Consider the following 26,621-nt stretch of genomic DNA (forward strand, 5'->3'; position numbering starts at 1 on the left):
CCAGCTAATTTTTGTATTTTTTGTAGAGATGGGGTTTTGCCATGTTGCCCAGGCTGGTCTCGAACTCCTGAGCTCAAGCAATCCACCTGCTTCAGCCACCCAAACTGCTGGGATTACAAGCGTGAGCCACCAGGCCCAGACTCTTGCTTCTTCTAATGGTAACTGCAGGCTCCTCCCTGCTTCCGTCCTCCTCCCTCTTACAGCTGCCAGAGTGACCTTCCCAAAGCACACACGTGATCACAAAACCCCCCTGCTTCAAGCCCACGGGTGGCTCCCCAGTACCCTGGGATAAATTCCAAACTCCTCAGCCACTCCACAAGGCCTCCCATGACCAAGCTCCTGCTCACCCCCTCAGCCTCATCTCTAACTGCCCCCTCTGGCCCCTGGGGATTCAGCTTGCTTGCTTCCTCCACCAGTCTGACCTCAGTCCTCTCTCCCTCTGTTGTCCCCTCCTCAGGCTTCTGTTCCATTCCTTAATTGGGATCCTGGTGGTGAAAGTGCATTCTAAAGCTCTATGCCCCATGGGGGGACGAGGGAGAGTGTTTTTGAGTTTCCAGGCTTCTTCCACACTGAACATATGGTACTTTCACACTCAAAGTGCTTTTCAGGTTGCTTTTGACATAAGACAAGGCCATCAGTTGGGGAGGTGTATTTAAGGGAAACCAGAGCTAGAGACAGATTTTAGAGGTATTCATCAAAAGATATTTCTGGACCACTTACTCTGTATCTGGCCTTGGGTGCTGGGCATAGCAAAGGCAGATGCAGCCTGAACAAATAGAGAATTGGCTGGCGCCACGCCAGACCTGCTGAATTAGAATCTCCAGGGAAGTTCTCAGGTGAATCTTAAAACTGGGTAAGTTGGAAAGCCCTAACCTGATTTCATTTGTAAGACATATCCAGGATAGGCAAATCTGTAGAGACAGAAAGTAGATTAGTGGTTGCCTGGGGGTAGGGAGGAGAATATGGAAGTGCAGGGATGACAGCTAAGGGGTGCAGAGTTTCTTTTTGGGTTGATGAAAATGTTCTAAAATTGTGGTAATGGCTGTGCAACTCTGAATATACTAAAAGCCATTGAATTGTACACTTTAAGTATTTATTTATTTTTTTGAGATGGAGTCTCACTCTTCACCTAGGTTGGAGTGCAGTGGCGTGATCTAACTCACCGCAACCTCCGCCTCCCAGGTTCAAGAGATTCTTCTGCCTCAGCCTCCCAAGTAGCTGGGATTAGAAGCATCCACTACCATACCCAGCTAATTTTTGTATTTTTTAGGTAGAGACAACATGGGGTTTCACTATGTTGGCCAGGCTGGTCAGGAACTCCTGACCTCAGGTGGTCCACCTGCCTTGGCCTCCAAAAGTGCTGGGATTACAGGCATGAGCCACTGCACCTGGCCAAATTGTACACTTTAAATGGTTGAATTGCATGGTATGTGCACTAAATCTCAAAAAGAGCTGTTTAAAAATAAATAAATAAAAATAAAAAGGCTGGGTATGATGCCTCATACCTGTGATCCCAGCACTTTAGAAGGCCAAGGTGGAAGGATCACTTGAGGCCAGCCTGGGCAACATAGCGAGACCACCTCTTTAGCAGGGCACAGTGGTGTGTGCCTATAGTCCCAGCTACTTGGTAGGCTGAGGCAAAAGGATCCCTTGAGCCCAGGAGTTCAAGGTTACGGTGAGCCATGATCATACCACTGCACTCCAGCCAGGACAACAGAGCAAGACCGTGTCTCAAAAACAAAACAAAACACTTGGACCAAGTTCTAGAGGGAAGGTACCCACCTCAGACCTGGGTGGTTACTCAGTAAAATTGTCAACATATATTATGAATGTATGTTCCAGAGGGTACAAAGTAAATAAGCAATTGCAGGCCAGGTGTGGTGGCTCATGCCTGTAATCCCAGCACTTTGGGAGGCCAAGGTGGGTGGATCGCCTGAGGTAAGGAGTTTGAGACCAGCCTGACCAACATGGAAAAACCCCGTCTCTACTAAAAATACAAAATTAGCCGGGCATGGTGGCACATGCCAGTAATCCCAGCTACTCAGGAGGCTGAGGCAGGACAATCGCTTGAACCCAGGAGGCGGAGGTTGTGGTGAGCTGAGATCATGCCATTGCACTCCAGCCTAGGCAACAAGAGTGAAACTCTATCTCAAAAAAAAATAAAAAATAAAAATAAAAGCAATTGCAGTGAAGTGTGATTAGTCTTATAGAAGGGAACGCGCAGGCTCCTGTGACAAGAGCAGGTGGGCGTGCAGCTTCTTAAATAAATATATGGGCCAAGTGCCGTGGCTCACACCTGTAATCCCAGCAGTTTGGGAGGCTGAGGCGGGTGGGTCACTTGGGGTTAGGAGTTAGAGACCAGCCTGGCCAACAAGGTGAAACCTCGTCTCTACCAAAAATACAAAAATTAGCTGGGTGTGGTGGTGGGCATCTATAATCCCAGCAACTCCAGAGGCTGAGGCACAAGAATCGCTTGAATCCGGGAGGCAGAAGTTACAGTGAGCCGAGATCGCACCACTGCACTTAGCCTGGGCAACAGCACAAGACTCCATATCAAAAAATATATATATTTAGGGCATTTAATTGGGAGGATTCTGATGGCTGGGATGTGGGTACAGAGGAAAGAGTAAGGATGAGGCTCTGTTATATGGCTTGGGTACCTGGGAAATTGGTAACCGCTAGAGCTGTTGGAGGAGAAACAAGTTTTGAGAAGATGTTGAGTCTGATTTTGAGCATGTTAAGTTTGAAATGCCCCAGATATTCAAAAGGAAGTATCCAGTGAGCAGTTGGGTGTGGGGGTCTGGAAGCAAGGTAAGAACCATGTGAATGATTGGCATGCAGCCTCAGCATGTGGATGGAAGCCAGTGGAATGGGGAGATCTTCTAGGGGTATGTTTTGAGAGAGGAGGAAAGGACCTAGAATGGAACCCTGTGGGGTGATTTTTATTTTTTAAGTAGAGACAACATGGGGTTTCACCATGTTAAGACATGCCTGAGGAGGAGAAGGTTGTAAGGAGATTGAGGAGACAGCTAGAAATCTAGGCGTTGCGTATAGCAATTCAGCTGCTCTCAGTCAGCATTCACTGAGTGTCCATATGCCCTGTGTATCTGGAGACAAGTGAGACAAGTGAGACTTGACCCTTGACATTAAACTCAGAGTAGTGGCCATCACCCAATTGCCATCAACCTTCTGAAACAAGAGACCCCTTTCTCGCAGGCCGATGTCAGTCCTATTTTCTAAATGATAGATTGTGCTTCATTAGCAGTTTATATGAGGCACTGGAGTCCTTCCCAAGCTCACCATCCTGTATCACCCAGGCCCAGAAAAGCCAGGCCTTGCAGCCAAGCCAAGAGCCTTCTGTCCATAGGAGATGGATGGCCTGAAAGGTCACTCCAGGAGTGTCTGGGGTGGGGACGGGGGTATGGAGGGAAAGGAGGGTCATGTCATATGTCTGGGGTTCAGCAAATTGTACCCACATACCAGGCACAGAAACATACAAGGAAGGCACCCCCGCTCTGTGGGCGAGACAAAGCAGCAATCCTCTTCCCACATGCCAACCCATCTGCTTCTTTGCCTTCACAAACGTGCCTTTTTTCTTTCTTCTTTTTTTGGTCCTCTGCAGCTTGGAATACATGAGGAAGAAGAGTGGGAGACAGGAGGAAAGGTAAGGTTGGGAGAGGGCAAAAGGAAAGGAGGGGAGTAGAGGGAACACTATCGATTGCCAGCACAATAAACTGTATCATGGACTACTTCAGCCTGGCCTCTGTTTTGCATTGTGTGCAGATCAGTTTCCTCTGGGCAGAGTCTCAGAGATGATGGCCAAGGTGACTGTGGCCTCAATGGACTTAACTGACAGGGCACTTCTCAGTGTGTCACAGGCCTTGGAAGCCCACTTCCATCTGTCCCCTCAGAGGCTGGGCAGACACTTTCCCTGCCCTGATACCTTTGACTCATGATGGTATCGTCAGCTGCCCATCACCTGGGGCAGGGGGCTCCCAACTGTCCTCAGTCCCAGACAGCAGGAACACGTGCCTCCCTGACCCACATGACAGCAAGGTAGGGGGTGGGAGAATGCTATGGTCAGGTTTGCCCTGCGGGAGGCCCCTGTGAGGCAGAGGGGGTCGGGAGAGATATAGAGGTGGGAGGACAAGGATTCTCCCTGCCCCTCCACCATCTCAGGGACCTGGGCATGGGCCTGGGTGTAGGAGGCCATTCAGCCTGCCTTCAAGCCACTGATGGAGAGAGGCCGATTGGCTGTCCTGGGGTTGATTCATGCTGCTCTGAGCCAGATAGGCATCATGTGCTTCACCTGGCTGTGCTCACAGTGCCTTCATTCTAGCTTCTGTCCCCTTCTGATCCTCACACCCATGCCTGACTAGAGCTGAATACTAGGCTCTGGCCTCAAGACTCTGCAGAGCACAGAGAGTCCAGGGTCTGTCCCTTCCCAGCATTGGAGAGCAGGGATTCTTAGTGACAACTCCAGTGGACCCCTTAGCTGGGATGATGACATTTTTCCATCCTCCATTTCTTGTTCAAGCCCTGCCCTCTCCTGTGTACTGAGCTGTAAGCTCATGCTGGCTCAGTCACCCCCATCTGCACTTTCCCAGGACCTGGTCAACCAGTGTTCACTTCCTCTTTCCCCCCTATGACAGGCTATGCTTTTGATGCAGGTGGATAGCCCTGCTCTACCAATGGGCCTCTTGTGGGGGCCTCAGGACTGAGGGCTGCTAGGGGCGGTTCTGGGATTGCCGGCCTCCTGCAGGGACCCCTGGGGCAGGCCCCAGCTGTGGCCAGCCTTGGGTGCTGTCCTGGTCTCCATCATTTGTTTGCCTCCTCTGCCCCATGCTGCTCCAGCTGACCACCCCAAATACTGAGCTGCACCATCCCGTGCCACTCTTCGTTACCCAGAGAGCAAAGAGCCGCGCCAGTGTGCAGAGGGCTGCCTGCCTGCCCCTGCCCACCCTCGCCCCAGCGTCTGGAATGAGCCACCTGCATCCACACAGGTGCTTCCTGTGCTTCTTCCTGTTGCCGTTTTTCTGCTCAGCTTGGCTTCCCCAGCAGGTGGTTAAGGCCCCAGCCAAACCTCTTCATACCTAGCTCTAAAACACTGGGGGGCAGGGCTCCCTAGGGATCTGGGTCACCCTCCAGGGGACTGTTGGCACCTCACTGGCTCTTCCTGAGGGCAGGCTCCCCAACGTGACACGTCCTGCACAGGCCAAGCTGCTGCCACAGGTACTGGGACATCAGAGTAGCCTCAATGAGTCGGGGAGGCGCTGCCTGTGCACCATCTCCTTGCCCCTGGATACTGGAAGTGCTGAGGGAGAGGGGAAGGGTGGAGAGCCTGTTTCTCTAGCCACAGGTGTGGGCCTCCCTCAGCCCCTCCTTAGAACAGCCCTGCCATCCTGAAGTCCCACCCCACACTCCAGTTCCTCACGCAGGACTCAGCCTTCTGGGGTTAACACATTCACTGGCCAGGCAGCTCTGGGGCAAGGTGAGGCGGGGCAAAGACAAGCCCTCTCCTGGGATCTCTGCTTCCTGAAGCAGCACAGGTTGGCTGGCTGTTGGGGATCACAAGAGTTCAGGCACGTTTGTTATTACAGAGGGGGAGACGGCTGGGGAGGGAAGGGACTTGCTGTCTTGGGTCACAGGTTAGCCTCCCAGGTCCCATCTCTTCCCCTCCGCAAGGAGCTCCTTTCCCCTGCCACCCAGCCTCAAGGAGCTCCTTCAGCCCCCTCTGCAGAAAGCTGCCCAGGCTGCAGAAGACCCAAACCTGGCATCTGCTGACGCAGATCTGCTGCCCCCTGGTGGGCAGAAGCTCCAACCACCCCCGTGCCTCCTTTCCCTTCCTGTTTTTCCTTTCCCTTCCCTTTTGCTCCCAGGCCACAGCCTGGGATTGGCACGCTTTGGTGTTTTCTGGGCCAACTCCAGTTTAGCTCCACCTTGGGCCATAGTTCCCAGGCCCAGGGTAGGCCCCACCTGCAGGCTGAACCACCCTTTTCCCCTGCTCTCTTCTCCAAGCCCAGTTCCAGCCTCTGGGCTTTCTTCCACCTGGATTTCCAGGGCAAGTGCACATGGCACTGTCACAGCTGCAGTGTGGACACACCAGTGTCAGGCAGGGCCACAGCCAGAGCGTGTTGGAGCAGAGGGTCAGGAGTGTACCAGGCCATGTAGGAAAGGCATTTTACTTTTTTATTTTCTGTAAAACTCTGTAAATAAAATACAAAACCAAGGGATGTGGCTGGGCAGAGGCAGGGTGGCCAAGCCCCAGACACTGATTTGTGGCAAGGGATGTGCTGAGCCGAGGCTGGGAGGCACTTGACTGCAGGCACTGACTCTCCAACCCCAGGGGCAACAGAAGAATATATTAGATTTTCATTGCTAGGAATCTGTGGGGGAGGGGTATCTGGAGCCAGCCCTTACCCTCTCTGCCAGTGCCTGGTGAGCCCTGAAAGTGGGGGGAAAGGGGCGCCAGGAACCCGGGGGTGAATAGTTTAGAATGCTGTGCTGGCCATGCTGCCAGGCCCAAAGATGCGGGGCAGGGCATCCAGGGACTCCTCCAGCCGTCGATGGGCAGACTGTCCCTCTTCTCCTGTAATGAGTGAGGATGGGGTCAGGGGTGGCCCTAGCCCCATCCCACTCTCCCACCCCTGGCGCCATCTCTCCTACTCCCATCAGCCAAGATGTCCCAGAACTCTACCCATCTCTCCCATCCCCCAGCCTCACCACACTGCTGTAGGCTCTGCCGGGCAGCTTCCCTCACAGCTTCTGTGTCAGTTTGGCAGAGGTACACCAGGGGCTCAATGCCCTCGGGAGCCTGTCAGGGGAGGGAGCATTGAGGTAGGCTCAGGGGAGCAGATGGGAGGGTTTCAGGGGTGGGGGTGCTGGAAGGGGACAGAGGGGTGGGAGGGTTGGCAGGGGTCACCTTGATGCAGCCTAGGGCCAGGCAGCCAGCCACACGAGTCTGCACATCCTCATCCTCCAGCTGGTCCAGGAAGCACAGGAGGGCCTGTGGAAGGGCAGGAGGACAGACTTAGCCAGACGCTGGGAGCCCAGGACCCCAGCCCTCGCCCTCAAGGGAGCCCTGTCCGACTCACCCTCTCCCGGAAGGCAGGGCCCAGTGACAGGCTCCGGAGCTGGGTGCTGACAGCAGCCATGACCTTGTTGTTGCCATGGACGAGCAGGGAGCTGAGGGCCCGCAGCCCGTCCCTTCGCAGACGCCCCTCGGGCGCCAATCTCAGGGCCTTCAGCACAACAGCCTGGTCATCCGAGTTCAGATGCCGCACCAGTAACACTGAAAAAAGGGGATATGGTGGGTGGGTGGGCAAGGTGGCAGGGTGAGGAGCCCCCGAGGGTGGGGAGGGCTTGTCCTCATGTCCTCAGACCCAAAGAGGCCACTATGTGATCAGGGCCACCACCTCACCCTCCTCAGCGGTCTCGGTCACGTAGGCCTCCATGGTGGGGCTGTCCAAGGTTTCCACAAAACTCCAGAACTGGAAGACCGTGAGCTGCTCTCCAGGCCCTGGCTGGGGCCTTCTGGGCAGCTTCTGCCCCAGCGCATCCTCCAGGAACTTCACACACACTGCAGGAGGCAGTAGCATGGGCCTCAGAGTTTGGGTGAACACAAGCTTTTAGAGGGGAGAGATGCTCCTATCCCAGGCTCAGGTCCAGAGGCCCCCTGTTCAAACCCCACCCATCTGGGTCCTTCTGCTCTAAGGCCCAAGTCTTTGCTGGTCTCCTCGGTGCCCAGTTCATTTATCTGTGTGGGCTGACCTGGCTTCCCTGAGCTTCCTGTCAGTGGGAATCTGAGCAAGGGTGGGAGGAGGAGGCAGCCCACTCACCAGCCTCAGCCAAGCCTGGCTGGCGCAGGGAGAGGCGGGCACCATACTGGTTGCAGAAGATGAGAAGCACCCGCTCCACCGGGCAGAGGAAGCAGCTGAGTCCCTCTGTGCACTGGTCCCAGAAGGTCAGGAAGCCAGGCCGAGAGGCCGAGAACTGCACCACTGTGAGGGGGTGAGGGAAACTGTCAGCAATAGAGCAGGCGGGTGAGTAGAGAGCATGCAGATGGCGGTAGGCTGAGGTAGGAGCTTCAAGGCAGATGGCAGAGCCCGAACCCCTAAGGCCTTTACCTTCCTGGGCAGAGCTGGCCGGGATCTCCCACCGCCTGCTGAACTCGCATACTGCCTCCAGCACTCGGGCTTCCCGCAGCAGCCGCTCTAGGGCCCATGCCTCCTGGCAGCGCAGGGGCCCAAATGTGCCCAGTTTCTGGAGAACATGGGTAGCCAAGTAGCTCAGGCCTCAGGGTAGGGCTTGGGAGGATCGTGCTCAAGGACAAATCCCAGCATGCACTGGGGGAGGTTGGGGTTGCAGAGTTGGGAGATACTCCATTCAGCAAGGGCCAGATGCCAAAGGCCCTGGGGCACGGGGGTGTGGCAGTCAGAGGAGGTATAGAGGACCAGGATGGAAGAGCAGGACTCCCTGGGGTTAGGGGTTACAAGGGAAGGGTGGGGGAACACCATCAGCCTCACCAGCAGGAGGCGACTGCAGTGGTACAGGTGCCGGACCAAGGCAGCGTCCAGAGCTGGACACCCCGTGCTGAGGGGGCGGGCACTGGGTGAGTCTATGCTGTCCTCAGCCCCAGCCTCCGGGCTGCTTGGAGGCCTGAGAGAAAAATGGGGTCAACCACCCGACAGGCATACACCACCACCTGGTCACCAGCATTTATTTTTATTAAGCTTCCCCCATCCCAGAAAGGAAGAAGATGATGCACTGACAGCAGACAGTGGGGTTAAGTTCATGGAGGATTTCCAGGAGGAGGAAGGGGCTGGGACCAGCAGGTAGTAGTACGGATCTCTGGAGTCAGTCTGCCCCATGCTACCTCCAGCTGGGACCACTGGGGATGGCATGGGTAGGAGTAAGCTGCAGGCAGGATGGTTTATGACAAGTGGACTGCAAAGGGTGCAGGGCCTGGGGCCGTAGCCTGGGCAGCAGCAGAGGAAGGAGGGACCTGGCACAACTCTCAACTGGGAACCAGCAAAGGCCACTCCAGGACTGACAGTTGAGGGGCCAGGGCCTCTGGGAGAGTCGGGGTCGAGAAGGAGCGGGGCAGTGCTGGGGTCCCAGGGTGCACGGTGAGACACTGAGAGAGCTCTTTCAAAGGGCAGGTCCAAGGTGAGGCCAAGGGGAAGAGGAGGGGCTGGAGGCACCCAAGCTGATGGGGACCAGCAGGGGAGGCAGACATTACAGAGGTGAGGAGGGCAGTCAGAAGCAGTGGGGACACATGTAGGGTTGGAGACATGGGCATGAAGGACGTAGGAGGGGTGGACACAGGTGCACCTGCCAGCAACTCAGTCCTCACGTGCTCCACCTGGCCCTGCCTCACCTGTCCTCTCCTTTGACTTTCTCGCAATTCACCTGTTCCACCTTCCCCTGGTCCTGCCTCACCTTTTCCCTCTCACCTAGCCTCACACTCATCTTGCCTAGCCCCCTCACCTGTCCCCAGGAACATCATTGTCTTCATCTTCGTCTTCATTGAGGAAGCTGAAGCTCTCCAAGGCATGCTCCACAGTGATGCTGAGACTGGAGGCCCGGCTGCGAGTCAGACCTTGTCTCTGCTGAGGTTGTAAAGGACATCAGAGCGGCTGCTGCCCCCTGGCTGCCCTCCCTGGTTGTCCTAGCCCAGCCCAGCCCTCCTCACCATGAGCAGACTCTCTAGTCGGGTCACCTCCTGCTCCAGGCCCTGCAGCTCAGGAAACTGGCCACGGTAGTCATCCAGGGCAGCCATTAGGGCCCCCAGTGCCTCCTCCAGGCTCCTGTCCCCAGACCCTCCGGCTGCCCTTGGAGCTGGGGTCTGGACAGCCATGGCCAGGCTAAGGTCTGAATGCTGGGGTGCAGGGGTTGGGGGTGAGGGAGTGGGGCTTAGACTCTGAACCACAGACTCGGGGGGATCTGGGGCAGGGCTTGTGAGGGGTTTCCTACTGGAATGGGCAGGACTTGGGTGGGGGGTTCTGGGGGCTATAGGGTCTGCCTGAGTGTAGGAATTGGAGGCTGGGGGACTACAGGGAAGGGAGTCAGTGCCTGGGAGGGTGGGGTCTGAGTGTTTAGAGGGGCTGGAGAGGGTAGCAAGTTCTACAGAAGTGGAAGGGCTTACATTTATAAGGATGGGGCTTGTGGTGGGATGGATGGGGCTTGTGGTGGGATGGGTGGGGCTTGTGGCAGTCTGGACTAGGCCCATAGCACTGGGGGTAGGACTTGTAGTGGTGGGAGGTGACATCCTGGTTTTGTGGGTGGGACTTGTAGTGGTGGGAGTCGACATCCTGGTTTTGTGGGTGGGACTTGTGGGGATATGGGTGGGGCTTGTGGGGGTATGGGTGGGGCTTGTGGAAGTATGAGTGGGGCTTGCTGTGGTATGGGTAGGGCTTGGCATAGTGTGGGTGGGGCTTGTGGTAGTCTGGACTGGGCCTATGATATTGAGGGTAGGGCCTATAGTAGTAAGGGTAGAGATTATGGGCTTGTGGGTGGAGCCTGTAGTAGTGTGAGTGGGGGGGCTTGGAGCACTGTGGGTAGGGATAATGGCACTATAGGTAGAGCCTGTAGTGGTGTGAGTGGGGCCTGGCAGTTCTGAAGGGCCACAGTCTGTGGACTTATGAACCGAGTCTAGGTGTGCAGATGGGGCAGGGTCTGTAGATGTGGGGACAGAGCCTGTTGTACCGAGGGTGGAGCTTGTGGCAGAGTGGCCAGGGTCCAGGGCAGGAGGAACAGGACTGGGGTGCTCTCCATGGGTGGGAGCTGGGTGTGTAGGTGGGCTAGGTCCCCAGGCTAGGCTTTCTGGGCCAACGGCCTCCACTGAAGCCTCAGCCAAGGCAGCGTCTACACTAGCCTCACTGATGTGGCTCAGAGTCCGACTGTAGGGTGCATGCCCATTTGCCAGGACTGGGGCCACGGCCCCCTCCTCATCCAAGGGCCCAGAGCTGGGGGTCTCAGGCCTACGGAAGGCAACTTGGATGGGAAGGGGTTCGGGCTGCTGCACCAGGGGCCTAGGGGCTGATGAGTGTCGGGCAGTGCCTGAGAGCTGTGGGCTGGATGAGTCGTCTGAAGATTCGGATGACAGGGACCATGCTGTCCCATTCTCCAGCTCCTCCTGCCGTCGCAGCATGTTCTGACAAAGAGGAGAGGGCATTTCAGAACCACCCCCAGGGAGCCTCTGGGGGACGACGAGGCCTGGACCTAGGCTATGACTCACATAGAAAGCCTGTTCCCGAAGTGAGGGTGTGTCCGGTGGGCTCTGGCTATAGGTGGAGAAGCGCTTGGTGACTGTGGAGGCCTTGTTGACAGAAGAAGCGGCTGAGGGCTGGTCATCCTTGTCGAAGGGGCTGGGAAGAGAAGAGGCTGTTGGCAGGTGCCACAGCCCTCCTGGCCCTCCTCCAAGCCTCTCAGCCCCACCAACCTCCATGTGACTTCCAGGCTGAGCTTGATGGTGCCAAGGTCATTGATATCCACAGCCACAACCTGGGGCAGGGCAGCAAACAGGTCCTTGGTCTCACAGGAGACACTGCCCACAACCACATGGTTGGCCAGGCCCTTCAGTTCTGTTACCTGTAGCCAAGAGTGCAAGGTAGGGTCACAAGGGTGCAGGGGCTATGAGATAATGGGAAATCTGAGGTCTGAATTTGCGTATAACTTATAAAATGGTCATGGGAGGCTGAGGCAGGAGGATCACTTAAGGCCAGGAGTTCAAGACCAGCCTGGGTAACATGGCAAGACTCTGTCTCAAAAAAAAAAAAAAAAAAAAAAAGGCCGGGCGCGGTGGCTCACGCTTGTAATCCCAGCACTTTGGGAGGCCGAGGCGGGCGGATCACGACGTCAGGAGATCGAGACCACGGTGAAACCCCGTCTCTACTAAAAATACAAAAAATTAGCCGGGCGTGGTGGCGGGCGCCTGTAGTCCCAGTTACTTGGAGAGGCTGAAGCAGGAGAATGGCGTGAACCCGGGAGGCGGAGCTTGCAGGGAGGCGGAGCTTGCAGTGAGCCGAGATTGCGCCACTGCACTCCAGCCTGGGCGACAGAGCGAGACTCCATCTCAAACAAACAAACAAAAATTTCAGCCAGGCATGGTGGTGCACCTGTAGTCCCAGCTACTTGGGAGGCTGAAGTGGGAGGATGGGTTGAGCCCAGGAGTTTGAGACTGCAGTGAGGTATGATTGCACTGCTGCACTCCAGCCTGGGTGACAGAGTGAGACCCGCCATCTCCTAGATAGATAGATAGATAGATAGATAGATAGATAGATAGATAGATAGATGATAGATAGATAGATAGATAGACAGACAGACACATGCATGCTCATGGAGCCATGGATGCTTGAAGCATCCTGGGAGCATGGGAATCACAGAGGTCTGCATGGTAGGGTCACTGAGGTCATAGAGGTCACAGCCTCATGGGAGCTTAGGAGGTCAAATATTCACAGGGTCAGAAGATCATGAGGAGGTCACAGGGTCAGGAGGACATGATGTCCTAAAAGTCACAAGGATTGTTCCTCTCAGGGCCACAGACATCATGAAGGTCATAGAATCATATCTTCACAGGGCTATGGAGCCATGAGGGGATCACAGGAGTAAGGGGACTCAGGGTAATGGGGGTCACAAGGGGTTCACAGGACCATGGTGGCCTGTTGTCCTGGGCAGAGACATCACCTTGATAGACAGAAATTCCGTGAGTAGAGGGAGAAAGATGGTTTCTTCACTGTCCCACACCTGCTTTCCACTACCCTCAATTCGGCCCCGTAGTTTCCAGCGCTGACGCCCATATTTCATGCAGATCTGGGGGAACAGGTGGGATGAGGGAGCCTAGGTGTTGGGACCCTACCGACCCAGCCCTTCCCTGCACATTCTCATACCTCATACTGATCGCCCACACACAGCCTGGCGAAGCCAGCCAGCCCTGAGAGTTGGAGGAGAAGGCGAGAAGTCGGTGAGCCATATTGGGGGTCTTCAGCATACTCCCTCCGGACCCTCACCTGCCCCCACAACTCAGTACCTTTCATTCGGAGATGAAACTCGCCCAGCTGTGCCTCCAGCTCGCTCTCCAGCAGACACATGCTCTGGGAGGGAGGGGCAGGGACAGGAGGGTGTCAAGAGCCAGCCACTAGCCCTGCCACACCCTGTGCCTCTGCCTCATGGGCACCCATCCCTCACCTCCGTGTACTCGCGATGCCCCCGAGTGGCCTCTGCCAGGCTGTCTCGGGCCTCTCGGCTCCCCGGGGACCCGGTGGTGTAGGCACGGACCATGTTGTAGGCACCATCCCGGAGACGCCGCTGGACACAGTATGCCTCATACAGCTCATCGATCTGGGAAGGTGAGTGGGGTGACAGTAGGGGGACTGAGACTCACCTCTGGGGTTACTCACCTCTGGGGTTGTTCATCCAGGGCCTGGCACCACCCCTCTTCTCCCTATGATATCCAACCCCGTACCCCACTCTGCACACATGCTGCACTCGTACCTTGCTGGCATGGAACTCCAGTCGTCGCAGGAAGCGTTCAATGGACTTGACTTGCTGGGGGAGAGGTGGGTCAGGAGGGGCCTGAGGCCCAGGGCCCTTACCCTCCCTGTGAGCCAACCCCTTCCAGTACCATTCCATGCATACTCACCTTGTCCAGATCATACAGGAAGCCCTGCAGGGGGTGGGGAGAAGGGGCAAATATTTAGGAGGGATGAGGAGGACTCCAGCAGAGGCACTCAGACTCATCACAGCTCCCCTCTCTCACACCACAGTCCACAAGCACTCCCGTCACAGTAGCAACTGACACCCCTTCCTGCTGGTCTAGCCCTTAGTGGATGCTGGTAGCACAGATCTGGTCCCTTCAGCCCCCTCCAGGACCCCTCCTCCCACCTCTTCCCTGGGATTCCTTTTCCTGCAGCCCCCTGGGGAGAGCTCTGTGCTTCCTTGTGCAAGGTTCCCTCTGCAGGGGAACTCCCATCAAGACCCGGCAGAAGTGTTCCCTCCTCCGGGAAGCCCTAACCTCTTCCCAAGAAGCACCATGCAGCAGTACCACTGCTCAGTACCACTGCAGCAGAATCTCCTGCTGTCCATGTCTGTAGGGGTCCCACCTACCCCACTGGAAGCTCCTGGAGCAGGTACTGAGTCCCAAGCAGAAAGTATGCACGGCAAAGTTTGGTGATAGAAAAGCCCCTCAGCCTTTCCTGATATCCCCTTTTCTACTCACACCTGAACCAGATCACTTCAGAAAATAGCCTAGATATCACCCAGGGCTGCCCTTGCCCAGCCCTCCACACCAAAGAGGCAAAGGGCATCCCTACCTCCCGCCACTCACCAAGCGGGAATTCCTCTTGGACTCCCTTATCTGCCCCTGGAGTTTCTCCTGCTCCTGCTGGTGCACTTCCAAGTAGGCCCTGAGGAAAGGGGCGACCACAAGAATGAACTCGGCTCTGCAGCCTCATGCTGCCCAGGGTGCAGACAGCAGGGAGAGGGCATGGGGCTGGAGAAGATTCCTGCTAGCAGGATGCGGGCTTGGGGAGGGATCCCGGGACAGGGCTGGGAAGAGAGGAGCTGCTCACGTCAGGCCCCGCTTCAGCGCCGTGTACACCAGGTCCAGCCGCTCGGGCTGCGGCACCTTGGCGGCTGGGTGAGCCACGGAAAACATCCTGGACACTCTGGAGAGCGCGGGGGGCTTCCGTGGGGGCCCCGGCGGGCTGAAGACCGGGAAGCTCCTGAAGGAGAGGCTGTCCTCAGAAAGAGGAGAGCAGGAGTCCCCCAGACTCTCACTACGCACCCCCAGACCCTCACTAGCGACCAGTCCCAGCCCCATCTGACGCCCTTTGACCCCACCAACCCTGCGCGGCCGCGTACCTGGGCCCCCGCTCGTGGCTGCCGAGGACGCCTGCGAAGGACTGGCTCCTACTGACCCGGGCGCTGAGCAGGCGGCGCTGCGGCCGCACCGACAGGGACATCATGGAGTGAGTCCGCGCGGGGCTCCCTGCGGGGGATCGGGGGGGGGTCCAGTACCAGTCGGATCCCCGAAGCCCTCTCCTCGCAGCTGGAATCCAGGGCTGGCGCAGGTCTTTACTGTCGCTAGGCACAGCTGCCCCAGCGGGCTCCGGCCGGGTCCTCCTAGTCCCGCCGACCCGGGCGCTAATGACAGGCCAGCCGCAGGCGACTCGCCCTCGGACTCAGCGTGGCCTCGGCTCGGCCCCCACTTCCTGCCGAGGTGCGGGCTCCGCCTGCCGCGGGGCAGGAAGGGGGGTCGCGCGGGGACCCTCCTCCGGCTGGGAAGGGGCAGGAAAGGGGCGGCGCGCGCGAAGAATGTGCGGAAGCGCCTGTTTACCCGGGGGCGGGGCAGCCTCCCCAGCCCTGCCCCCGATGTCCCCCCAGGGCACCCGGAGCTCGGGCGCCCCCACCCCGGGAGGCCAAGGAGGTCACGGGGCGGGGCGGGGCCACGCTCGGAGCCCTGCGGAGCTGCCCCACAGGCCCAGCCGGTGCGGGTTTGTCGCCCGCTCCCCGCCCGCCCGCCAGCGTGACCTGCTCCCCCCAGCCCCCACCGGCCCCGGCGTCCCGGCGCCCTCCAGGCAGGGGGATTCCCAGAGCTGGGCGAGATGCCGAGAAGGGCCCCGCCCCCTCCTCTTTCCTGCGGCTCCCACCTGGAAACTGAGTCACGGACGTGCGCCTCCACCCCAGCATCGGCGGGGAGAGCTCCTCGGCAGACCCCCACCCCGCTTCGGCGAAACACGCACTCTTGGCCCCCGAACCCGGCCTGCGCCCCCTGGGGCCAGTCCCTGAGCTTTCGCAGCCCCGAGCCGGGTCCTACCTCTCTTCTTGGTGTTCATGGTGGGTCCGGGACGGCCCACGACCCGCGCTCGCCCCCCGCGGACCCTGCGGCCCTGGCCACTTCAAGCCGCCCGGCTGGGCTCCCGGCTCGCTCCCAGCGGCTCTGGCTCGGCTTCGGCTCCTCCCGGCGCCGCCCCCCGCCCAGTTCCTGCCGCCTGACTCAGCCCGCCTGGATGGGGCGGGACCGGTGACTGGGGTTCCCCTCGGGGAGGGGACCGACGGGGGGGTAGGGGGTCTTCTCGGCTAGGGTCAGTAACATGCGTAAAGGAATTTGAGCATGGGGATGAATATGAAGGGATAGAATGAAGGCGCTAAGTGGAGGAAGTATCGGACATTAGAGTAGGGGGCTTAAAGAGTCGCTATTGAGGCCGGGCGCAGTGGCTCACGCCTGTAATCTCAGCACTTTGGGAGGCCGAGGCGGGCGGATCACGAGGTCAGGAGTTCGAGATCAGCCTGACCAACAAGGTGAAACCCCGTCTCTACTAAAAATACAAAAATTAGCCGGGCGTGGTGGCGCGCGCTTGTAATCCCAGCTACTCAGGAGGCTGAGGCAGGAGAATCGCTTGAACCCGGGAGGTGGCGCCACTGCACTCCAGCCTGGGCGACAGAGCGAGACTCCGTCTCCCGCAAAAAAGAGTGGCTGTTCAGCAGTGCTAAGGCTGAACACACAGAGGGCTGACAGCTGGGGTTCTAAGTGTGCGAAGGTGGATAGTAGGGGCCTGAAGAGTGGAAGGATGGGCTAAGGGTGCTGATTGGAGGGGCTGTGCCAATGGAGGGCGGAGAGTTAGGGCACTGATCACCAGGGGACAGAGAGGCTGAGAAGAGAGGCTGAAAGTGTGAGACTAGATCCACCCTATAGTGTGTGCTGCTGCGCCAAGAGCGATGCAGAGAAGGAACTGGATGCAGAGTCCCACAGCCCCATGCACCACCCCATCCCTACTCCCACAGAGGGAGTGCTCATGCTGAGCACTCCCCTCCTCCCAGGACCCAGGAGAAAGGATCAGGTCTGGCTGCTAGCCAGGGCCTTCTCCCTAGTCAAGCTGCATCCTAGGCTAATGCCCCATCCTTCCTGCCCCCAGCTCACACGGGCCTCTCAGGTTCTGCGTTCCCAGTCCCCATCCTGATCCCCCTCCCCAGTATCTCTCTTTTTTTTTCTGTGTCTCCCAGGCTGTAGTGCAGTGGCACAATCTTGGCTCACTGCAACCTCCGCCTCTCAGATTCAAGCGATTCTCCTGCCTCAGGCTCCCAAATAGCTGGTATTACAAGCACCCACCACTATGCCTGGCTAATGTTTGTATTTTTAGTAGAGACGGGGTTTCACCATGTTGGCCAGGCTGGTCTCGAACTCCTGACCTCAAGTGATCAGCCTGCCTCATTTTCCCAAAGTGCTGGGATTACAGTCATGAGCCACCGCGCCCAGCCTGTCTCTTCTTTGAATATCCCATGTCCACCTCTAGCCTGGATAGATGCCACCATGCCCATCCCTCCCTTGACCTTGGAGGGGCTGGATGCTCCCCCATCCCATAAACACTCTTGCTCCTTGAGGCTCAATTCTCCCATACCGTGCTTACTTTCTCCCCAAGAGGCTGGGTTGGGCCCAGGGGTCTGCATTTCCACAAGTTCCCTCTCCCCCCGACAGATTCAGATGCAAGAGGTCCAGGGACCTCAGTTTGAGATATGTTATTCTCCCCTCCTCCTTGAAGGTGAGGCCTGGGTACCCTGCACCCTACACTGGTGACCTGTGCTTTCCCATGGATTGCCTGCCTAACGCTGGCCTCTCTGCTCCCTTCAGCCATCCCCAGCCTTATCACATGCCTTTGGAATGCCCCCTTCCTAAACCACAACCACACTGATGCAACCCTCAGGCTTTCCATCACCCCCACCTCACCTGCCTTTTACCTGAGACCTCTGGCCCCTTGAGCCCTCACCCATTTATTCACCTATTCACTGAGTGGCAACCTTGTGCCAAGGATGTGCCAGTCATTGGAGATACAGCCCAGAATTTCACAGACACCACCCTATGCAGAGCTCACAGTCCGCCTCTGCTTTCTTTTCTCCTGCTAGCTCCCTCCTACCTTCTCTTCTGTACCTTCCCTGCACAGCCTCCTCCCCAGCCTGGATCCACAGCCACCATCCCATCACTTGCCTGCTGCAAGTATCCTCAGCACTGCGTGCCTCTCTCCCAGCTGGCAGAAACCAGCCCTGGGGAACCCAACTCCTGGACTTCTCTACACCTGCACACAGGTTGGCAGGAGTTGCCAGAGGTCTTGGCACAGCAGCCTGGCTGGAATCACAGAGCAATCCTCAACCTTGGCCAGGCCCTCACTGCCCACCTGGCAAATCCTCAAGTATGACCCTAGTCATCTTTCTCCTTTGGGGGTGTTTCAGACTTTCTCCACAAGTCTCAGACAAGCTCAAGTCACTCCCACATGAAAAATAAAAACGGGCTGGGTGCGGTGGTTCATGCCTATAATCCTAACACTTTGAGAGGCAGAGGCGGGTGGATCACTTGAGGTCAGGAGATCGAGACCAGCTTGGCCAACATGGTGAAACACCATCTCTGCTAAAAATGCAAAAATTAGCTGGGCGTGGTCGTGCACGCCTGTAGTGTCAGCTACCTGGGAGGCTGAGGCAGGAGGATCTCTTGAACCTGGGACGCAGAGGCTGCAGAGAGCTGATATCGTGCCACTGCACTCCAGGCTGGGTGACAGAGTGGGAGTCTGTCTCAAAAAAAAAAAAAAAAAAAAAAGAAAGAAAGAAAAAAAGAAAACCCTGGAAACTGTCCAGATGCCTGTCAATGAATAATGGAATTACCACATAGCAAAAAGAATGAAAAATATACAGTGACATGCAACAATATGGGTGAATCTGAGAGCAAACCCAAGAGAGGACAAATGTATGATCCCCTTGATAGTAAGTTCAAAAGCAAGCAAAACTAATCTATGGTGATAGAAGTCAGCCTGGGAGTCTCCCTCCAGGTGTTGTGACTGAAGAGGCCACAAGGGTCTTCCAGGGTGCTGGTAATGTCCTATTTCCTGCTCTGGGTTAAATTTCCTGATCCCATATGAGTGTGTTCTCTTATGAAAATGTACAGAGTTGTACACTTAGGACATACACACTTTTTGTGTGCCTATTATATTTCAATGTAAAATTGGTTATAAATAATTACAAAATGTTGGGCCTGTGCAGTGGCTTACGCCTGTAATCCCAGCACTTTGGGAGGCTGAGGCAGGTGGATCACTTGAGGCTAGGAGTTTGAGACCAGCCTGGCCAACATGGTGAAACCCTGACTCTATTAAAAACACAAAAATTAGCCAGGCATGGTGGCATGGCCTGTAGTCCCAGCTACTCGGGAGGCTGAGGCATGAGAATTGCTGAACCCAGGAGGCAGTCAGCCGAGGTTGCACTGCACTATAGCCTAGGTGACAGAGCAAGATTCTTTCTAAAAAAAAAAAAAAATTACAAAAAAGAAATGACTCAGCCCAGTGCAGCGGCTCATGCCTGTAATCCTAGTACTTTGGGAGGCCGAGGCAGGTGGATCACCTGAAGTAAGGAGTTCGAGACCAGCCTGACCAACTTGGTGAAACCCAGTCTCTACTAAAAAAAAAAGAAAAAACCACAGACGAAATTAGCCAGGCGTGGTGGCACATGACTGTAATCCCAATTACTCGGAAGACTGAGGCAGGAGAACCGCTTGAACCCGGGAGGTGGAGGTTGCAGTAAGCCAAGATCATAACATTGCACTCCAGCCTGGGCAACAAGAGCAAAACTCCGTCTGGAAAAAAAAAAAAAAAAGAGACTGCCTGTGGACCTTCTGTCTTTCTCCAGCTACCCCATTCCTTACTCCACCTCTCTCCTCTCCTTTCAAAGCCAAGTGTGTCTTGAAGAGATGTCTACCTGCATTTTCTCACTACACCCACCTGCTCCTCTTCCCACCCTGGTCCAGTTTCTGTACTCACCACTGGACAAGGTCACCAGTGACCTCCCTGTTGCTGAACCCAGTGCCCATGTTTTATCCTTATCCTGCTTGATCTCAGCAAAGCTTTGGACTTCGTGGTTCCCCTCCTTTTCTTTAAGCCCTTCCTTCCCCTGAATTTCAAGAGACAATACGCTGGTTTTCTATCTACCTCTCTGGCTGCATATCTTACTTTCCCACAGAGGCCGCTTCTCTCCTCCCATCCCTGAATGGGCCTTATCCTCCCCGCCCTTGGGCTGTGCACAGATCCTGCAGCTCAATGCCATCTAAATGTTGCTGGCTTCCTTATCTCTCCTCCACCCAAGCCACTCTTCTGAGCACCAGGCCTCTGTATCCAACTGCCTGCTTGCTGCCTCCCCAGATGCTGCGTGCACTGTCATAGAGCATGCTGGGTTCCCAAACCAAAGTCACCACTTTCCACCTGACTCTCCCCAGTCTCAACTTCTCCATGACACCCCATCATCTATGTACTCTGTTGTTCAAGACAGAAACTAGGAGTCATCCTGGATGTCTCAGCCCCCATGGCCACTCAGTCACCCCCTCCTGCCAGGTCTGGCTCTTAAATCTCTCTGCAATCTGCCCCCTCACCTCTACCCCTATAGCCAGAATTCAGGTCCAAGCCATCACCAACTCTCTCCTCGAGTCCTACAGCTGGGCTTCTGATGAGCTAGAACCTTCCTGAGGGACTTCCTGTCTCCACTCTAACCTGCAGTCATCCGTTCGTTATTCAGTAACAACCCTGACCTTAAAATTGTAGCCACTTGACTATGCCAAAAACTGTCCTTTATTGAGAGCATTCTATATGCCAGGTATTGAGCTTAGCAAACATCATCTCATTTAATCCTGGCAACAGCCTTATGGGGGTAAGTCCTATTAGCCCCACTTCGCACCTGAGAAACCTGAGGCTGTGTGACCTAGGGCAAGACACTTTTTCAGCCTTTTGGGCTTCAGACATCCATCTGTAAAAAGAGGACAATAATAATAATAACAACAGCTATTTCCCAATGCTGCTGGGAGGATGAAATGAGATCTCCTCTCATGAAGATGTCCCTCTATAGGAAGTGTTTGGGGAAGGAAGAATTGTATGTGGGGTAGGGACGTTGAGGTGGACTCACCATACCTAATTTTTTTTTTTTTTTTTAAGACAAGGTCTCACTCTGTCACCCAGGTCTCAGTGCAGCAGTGTGTTCATAGCTCACTGCAGCCTTGAACTCCTGGGCTCAAGCGATCTTACTGCCTTAGCCTCCTAAGTAGCTGGAACCACAGGCATGCACCACCATGCCTAGCTAACATCTTACTGTGAACACACAACAAATACTAACTGCAGGCTGGGCGCGGTGGCTCACGCCTGTAATCCCAGCACTTTGGGAGGCCGAGACGGGCGGATCACGAGGTCAGGAGATCGAGACCATCTTGGCTAACACGGTGAAAACCTGTTTCTACTAAAAATACAAAAAATTAGCCGGGCGCGTTGGCGGGAGCCTGTAGTCCCAGCTACTTGGGAGGCTGAGGCAGGAGAATGGCGTGAACCTGGGAGGCTGAGCTTGCAGTGAGCTGATATCGCGCCACTGCACTCCCACCTGGGGGACACAGCGAGACTCCGTCTCAAAAAAAAAAAAAAAAAAAACAAATACTAACTGCTGTTATTTTTAACAGTCACACGGCCGGGCGCGGTGGCTCACGCCTGTAATCCCAGCACTTTGGGAGGCCGAGGCAGGTGGATCATGAGGTCAGGAGATCGAGACCATCCTGGCTAACACGGTGAAACCCCGTCTCTACTAAATATACAAAAAAAATTAGCCAGGCGTGGTGGCGGGCGCCTGTAGTCCCAGCTACTCGGTAGGCTGAGGAGGGAGAGTGGCGTGAGCCCGGGAGGTGGAGCTTGCAGTGAGCCAAGATCGCGCCACTGCACTCCAGCCTGGGTGACAGACAGAGCAAGACTCCATCTCAAAAAACAAAACAAAACAGTCACATAGCTGGTAAGTGTCAAGACCATGATTCAAACCCAGGCTGTCTGACCCCAGGACTCTAAATCTTTAATATCACTCTATTCAGACTGATGTGAAATAGCCACAGCCACTCTTGTCCCAGGGAGAAAGCCCAGACTCTCTAACATGACCCACGAGGCCCTTCAGGATCTGTCCTGTCCCTCACATTCTTTCAGCCACTCCTCCCCTCCCAGTCCCCTGCTTTCTCTGTTCCAGCAACTGAGACCCTCTCTCAATATCTGCAAGGTTCTTCAGAATCTGACCGGCAGCCCCCATTGCTCCTATGTCTTCTTCCCACTACTCAGCCCCAAGTCCCTCTCCTTCCTCAAGTCTACCCTATGACTTCTTCCTCCAGGAAGCAGGCCCTGGGTTGGTTCCCCCTTTTTGACTTCCTCCCTCTGAACCCCGAGACCACATAACCCAGTTGTCAGTTCTCCTTTAGGGCCTGTCTTCCCACCAGACTGAACCTTGTGAGGCCTGGGGCATATCTGCTTGGCTCACTACAGTGCTCTGGGGGTCCTGTAGCACCTGGGAGATAAAGGAGGGGGAGCAGTGGGGGAAGCTGGGCTGCCTAGACACTGAGCTGTTTGTTGGTGGGGAGGATTTCAAGTCTGTGTCCACCCCAACTCCCCTACTCCACATACAATCCTCCCTCTCCCTTCCCACTGGCTGATGGTATCATATACCATCAGCAAATGGGGCTCTGCTCCCTGGGATGATGCAGGGTGGGGATCCCCTGGGATTCTGGACTTGGAAACGGCTGACTGTTCCATCACTTTTCTCTCTCTGGTTGGCCCTCTGCTGCCACCATCCCCCGAGTCCCATAGAAACCAGGATGTCTAACTGTTGGTACAAATGACCATCATAATGTCCATCTGAGTGACCGCTTCAGGAGATGGGTGAGCAGGATTGCCCTTGCTGGATGAGAGCAGGTAGGGAAAGAGCTGAACCCCTTGAGCTAAGGCAGAAGGGCCACCTCAACTGGTGGGGGACTGGCTGATAAGAGCCAGGGGACTCTCTGGGCTCATGTCAGCCCTATAGTCTGTTCCCAGGATGGGAAATAACCCAGATCCAAGTTTCCAAAGGTTATGGGGCTTGCAGCACAGCCAGGTCAGGATGGCCGTGAGTGGAGCCCTGACCTGCCCGCATGGCCCCAGATCCTGTAGCCCCGCTACACTTCCTACACACCAAGACTGGCACACCCGGGTGCGGCGGAATATCCCGCCACCTCCGCTGCCCATCTCAGCACTGTGCCAGGCCAGCCGCCTCTCTGGGAGGCCCCGGGGCCGCCCCGACCGAGGTAAACAGAGGCTAAAAATAACCTGGGCAAGGGGCGGCTGCAAGGGAGAAGGGGGTCCCCTCTGGGCCTGTCCTTGTCTCCATGGCAACTGCCCCCAAACCCGGCGGCTGACGTCATCTCGCAGCTGCCCAAGCGCATAGGACGGAGGGGGAGCGGCGCAGCCCCGGACCCCCCACCCCGGAACCGGGCGGAGGCTGTCGGGTGGCCTCACTTCCTGCCGGCCCCCTCCCTGGTCAGCTGGTTACATTCCCTGGCCGCGCGCTAGGAGCAGGGCGGCTTCCCCCGGGCCGGGCCTGACCAGGGCTGAGTCCGAGCGGCGGCGCAGAGGGGCCGCCGTGACTCACCCGCTCCCTCCCCGCTCGCTTCTCCCCAGCAGGACCTAGCCCGGAGTCCTGAGTCCTCCCCTCACCCGCACCCAAACCCAGATCCCTGGGGTGGCTCACCTTGCTCCTCTCTCCCGCCGCAGTCACAGGACCCAAGCCGGAGAGGGGGGTGGAAGAAGGAGCTATGCCAGTCCTCCTTGTCCCGCTGGAGTATTTTGTACCTCAGCCCCCAATTATCATCCCTCTCCTCCCTCCAATACCACGGAGGTGGGTGTCGCAGGGGCAAGGACTCAGATCTAATCCCGCTTCTCCCAAACCAGCTGTGTGACCTTGAGAATACTACTAACCTCTCTGGGCCTGTTATGGCCAGATGGTCATAACCCTCCTCAGATGCTGTGGTTGGCCGAATGCGGCAGGCCCAGGGCGCGGCCCCGCAGATTGCAGCCAGGGCACAAGGATTGTCACATGAGGCTGCGCACAGTAGGTGCTGGGGCGGCCAGCCTGGACATGCGTTAGAACTGGCTGGGGAGGGTCTGTAGGGGAGGCCAGACTCAGGCCTCACCCTGGAGAGGAGGACAAAGGGGGCTGAATCGGGACAGAATCCGACCTCTAGCCCTGGTGAGCAGCCCCTTGCCCAAACCAGTTCTGCAGAGTGCCCAGGCCCGGCTGTTGCAGGAACCTTGCGCCAACCTCCATTTCCAGGGAAAAGCTCTGTTCCCCCACAAGGACGATCCTCTCCGGCTTCGGCTACGCCAGGTTTAGGCGGAGAGCCCGGCTCCAGCCCAGGCTCGGTCACCTCGGGGCCCGCCACAAAGCCGCTTAGGCCGGCCCCTAGAGCTAGGAAGATTAGCTCAGCTCCTAGGCCGGCCCGCACCCTTCGTCGCCCCCTCCCCATTTCCAGCCCAGCCTCCCCTGCGGCGAAGGCAGCAAGGGCTCCCGGGGAGCGCGCGTGCCAGGGCCCAGGCTGGCGCCTTGAGCCCGCCCTCTGGCCTGGCCCACCCCAGCGCCCTGGGGCACCGGCCGCCAGGGCCTTGCCGTGGGAGGAAGGCAGCAGCGCCAGGCGCTGCAGGCCCGGAGGCGGCGGCTTTTGTGGGAGAAGCTGCGTTCTCCACGCCCGGGGGGAGGGGAGGAAAGACAAGGCGCGGCCGGGGTCCAGGGGATGGGGTGAGGCGGGACAGAGCCGCAGATCCCGGACCCACCGGGCGGCGCCGGCGGGGGGCACCAGAACCTCCGCGCCTGCTCCCCTCCCGGCCTGCAGCCCCGGAAACGGCGCGGACACTCACATGGCTGCGCTGGGCTGCGCGGACCTCGCTCTGTCCTTGCGCTCGGAGGTGCCCGGCCTGGTCGCGCCGCAGCTGCCGCTGTCGCCGCCGCCGGCCCCTCCCTCCGCCCGCCGCCCCGCCGCCCCTCCCCTGGCCCGCCGGGCCCCACCCCCTGCGCTCCCGCGGCTCCCGCACCCCTGGGGGCGCCCACGGCTCACTCCGCCCTCTCGGGTAACGGGGCAGGCCGGTGGCCCATGCAGCCCACCAGCTTGCAGGGAGGGCAGACCATGGGGGATGTGAGGGCGGCTTTCTGGGAACCTCAAGCAGACCCTAAAACGGTGAGCGCCAGGGAGCCCTGCCTGCTTGTCCCCTCCCAGATCCCTCGGGCTCTGGAGACATTGCGGGCCCCCTGTCTGTGGCCACCTGAAACAGGTCCTGGAGCTGCTACTGCTGGCTTAGGCTGGTTGGTGGAAAGGATCCAGGGCTGTTTCGGTGAAGGCCTTGGGGAGTCCAGAAGCCGCCTGGCACCTTCTGGGTCCAGACGCTGCCCTTCAGCCCTGCCATTTCAGCCAGCTTCAGCTTCTCCCCTGTAGAGGCAGGCCGCCCTTTCTGCCACTGTCTGGTTGGTAAGACCAGGCTCATAGCCGGCTCATGCATTCCCCACTCATTGGGTACTGGTTTCCGGGCAGTCGGGGTGGGGACGCTGGCAGGGTCCCGGTACAGGGCCATGTGTTGGCTAACCCAGTCCTTTCCAAAGCCAGGGCTGGAATGCTGGCCCTCCACACAGTGGGTAAAGGTGGGGCTGAGAGTTGACCCCATGTTGGGGTCAAAGGGCCAGTTCCACTCCCCCGCTCCTCCCATCAATCAGACACCCCTGGCCCCTTCCAACCTGGACACCCCTGAGGCTTCTCCAGGCCTTGCACTCCTGCAGCCCCTCATGTATGTCAGAGGACACCTACCCAGGAATGGTTTCAGGGACAGTAAGAGGTCCCTGAATATCTGTACCCCGCCCCCACCAGTCCTGAGGGCTGCTTTTTTGTGTGTTTTGCTTGTTTGCTTGGTTTTGTTTGGTCGGGTTTTTTTTTTTTTTTTTTTTTTTTTTTTGAGACAGAGTGTCGCTGTCGCCCAGGCTGGAATGCAGTGCAAGCTCCACCTCCCAGGTTCATGCCATTCTCCTGCCTCAGCCTGTCTCCCAAGTAGCTGGGACTACAGGCGCCCGCCACCACGCCCGGCTAATTTTTTGTATTTTTAGTAGAGATGGGGTTTCACCATGTTAGCCAGGATAGTCTCGATCTCCTGACCTCGTGATCTGCCCGCCTTGGCCTCCCAAAGTGCTGGGATTACAGGCGTGAGCCACCGCGCCCAGCCTGTTTGGTCGGTTTTTTAGAGATGGGCTTTCTTCATGTTGCTCAGACTGGTCTCTAACTGGGCTCAAGCGATCCTCCCACCTCGGCCTCCCAAAGTACTGGAATTACAGGCTTGAGCCACCTCTGCCTCACAGTTCTCCACTCTCCAGCCCCTCCTCTTGGGCTTCCTTTGTAGTGCCCTTTTCTTTCTTTCTTTTTTGTTTTTTTTTTTTGGAGGGGGGACAGAATCTCCCTCTGTTGCCCAGGCTGGAGTGTAGTGGCATGATCTCGGCTCACTGCATCCTCCACCTTCTAATTTTTATATTTTTGGTAGAGATGGGGTTTCACCATGTTGGCCAGGCTGGCCTCCAACTCCTGGCCTCAAGTGATCCACCCGCCCTGGCCTCTCAAAGTGCTGGGATTACAGGCGTGAGCCACTGGGCCGGTCAGTGCCCTTTTCTCTGAAGTCCTTAAACCTGGGCATGACTTCCAGGGGCTGAGTTCTTCTCTTTATTCCCCCTACCCTAAAATATCATCCAGTCTCAGGGCTCCCATCCATTCACTGCTGACCATCCCAAACTTCCCTCTG

General features: G+C 57.0%; 1 protein-coding gene across 10 annotated transcripts; it reads right to left on the reverse strand.

Moving 5' to 3' along the window:
* Nucleotides 1–6,168: 6,168 nt before the first annotated feature.
* On the reverse strand, nt 6,169–24,672 carry RIPOR1 (RHO family interacting cell polarization regulator 1). Of its 10 annotated transcripts, none has more exons than XM_055233421.2 (23): nt 15,818–16,299; nt 14,863–14,989; nt 14,571–14,723; nt 14,327–14,405; nt 13,643–13,666; nt 13,495–13,548; nt 13,189–13,341; nt 13,031–13,094; nt 12,891–12,934; nt 12,688–12,813; nt 11,444–11,592; nt 11,240–11,369; nt 10,343–11,155; nt 9,695–10,279; nt 9,490–9,611; nt 8,526–8,658; nt 8,127–8,262; nt 7,839–8,000; nt 7,421–7,579; nt 7,095–7,291; nt 6,923–7,006; nt 6,724–6,814; nt 6,169–6,589 (listed from the first exon to the last, which is right to left on the reverse strand). In XM_055233421.2, the coding sequence occupies exons 1-23, from the start codon at nt 15,834–15,836 to the stop codon at nt 6,492–6,494; spliced, it is 3,702 nt and encodes a 1,233-aa protein (XP_055089396.1). In that variant the 5' UTR covers nt 15,837–16,299; the 3' UTR covers nt 6,169–6,491. The 10 variants fall into 10 exon arrangements, with proteins under 10 accessions (XP_055089396.1, XP_055089397.1, XP_063467795.1 ...); XM_055233422.2 differs by having other exon boundaries at nt 14,571–14,735; XM_063611725.1 differs by lacking the exon at nt 15,818–16,299 and adding an exon at nt 23,772–24,672 and having other exon boundaries at nt 9,695–11,155; nt 12,688–12,840.
* Between the last annotated feature and the right edge of the window lie 1,949 nt (nt 24,673–26,621).

This window comes from Symphalangus syndactylus, chromosome 11 (genome assembly GCF_028878055.3).
Source record: "Symphalangus syndactylus isolate Jambi chromosome 11, NHGRI_mSymSyn1-v2.1_pri, whole genome shotgun sequence".
Taxonomy (NCBI): Eukaryota; Metazoa; Chordata; class Mammalia; order Primates; family Hylobatidae; genus Symphalangus; species Symphalangus syndactylus.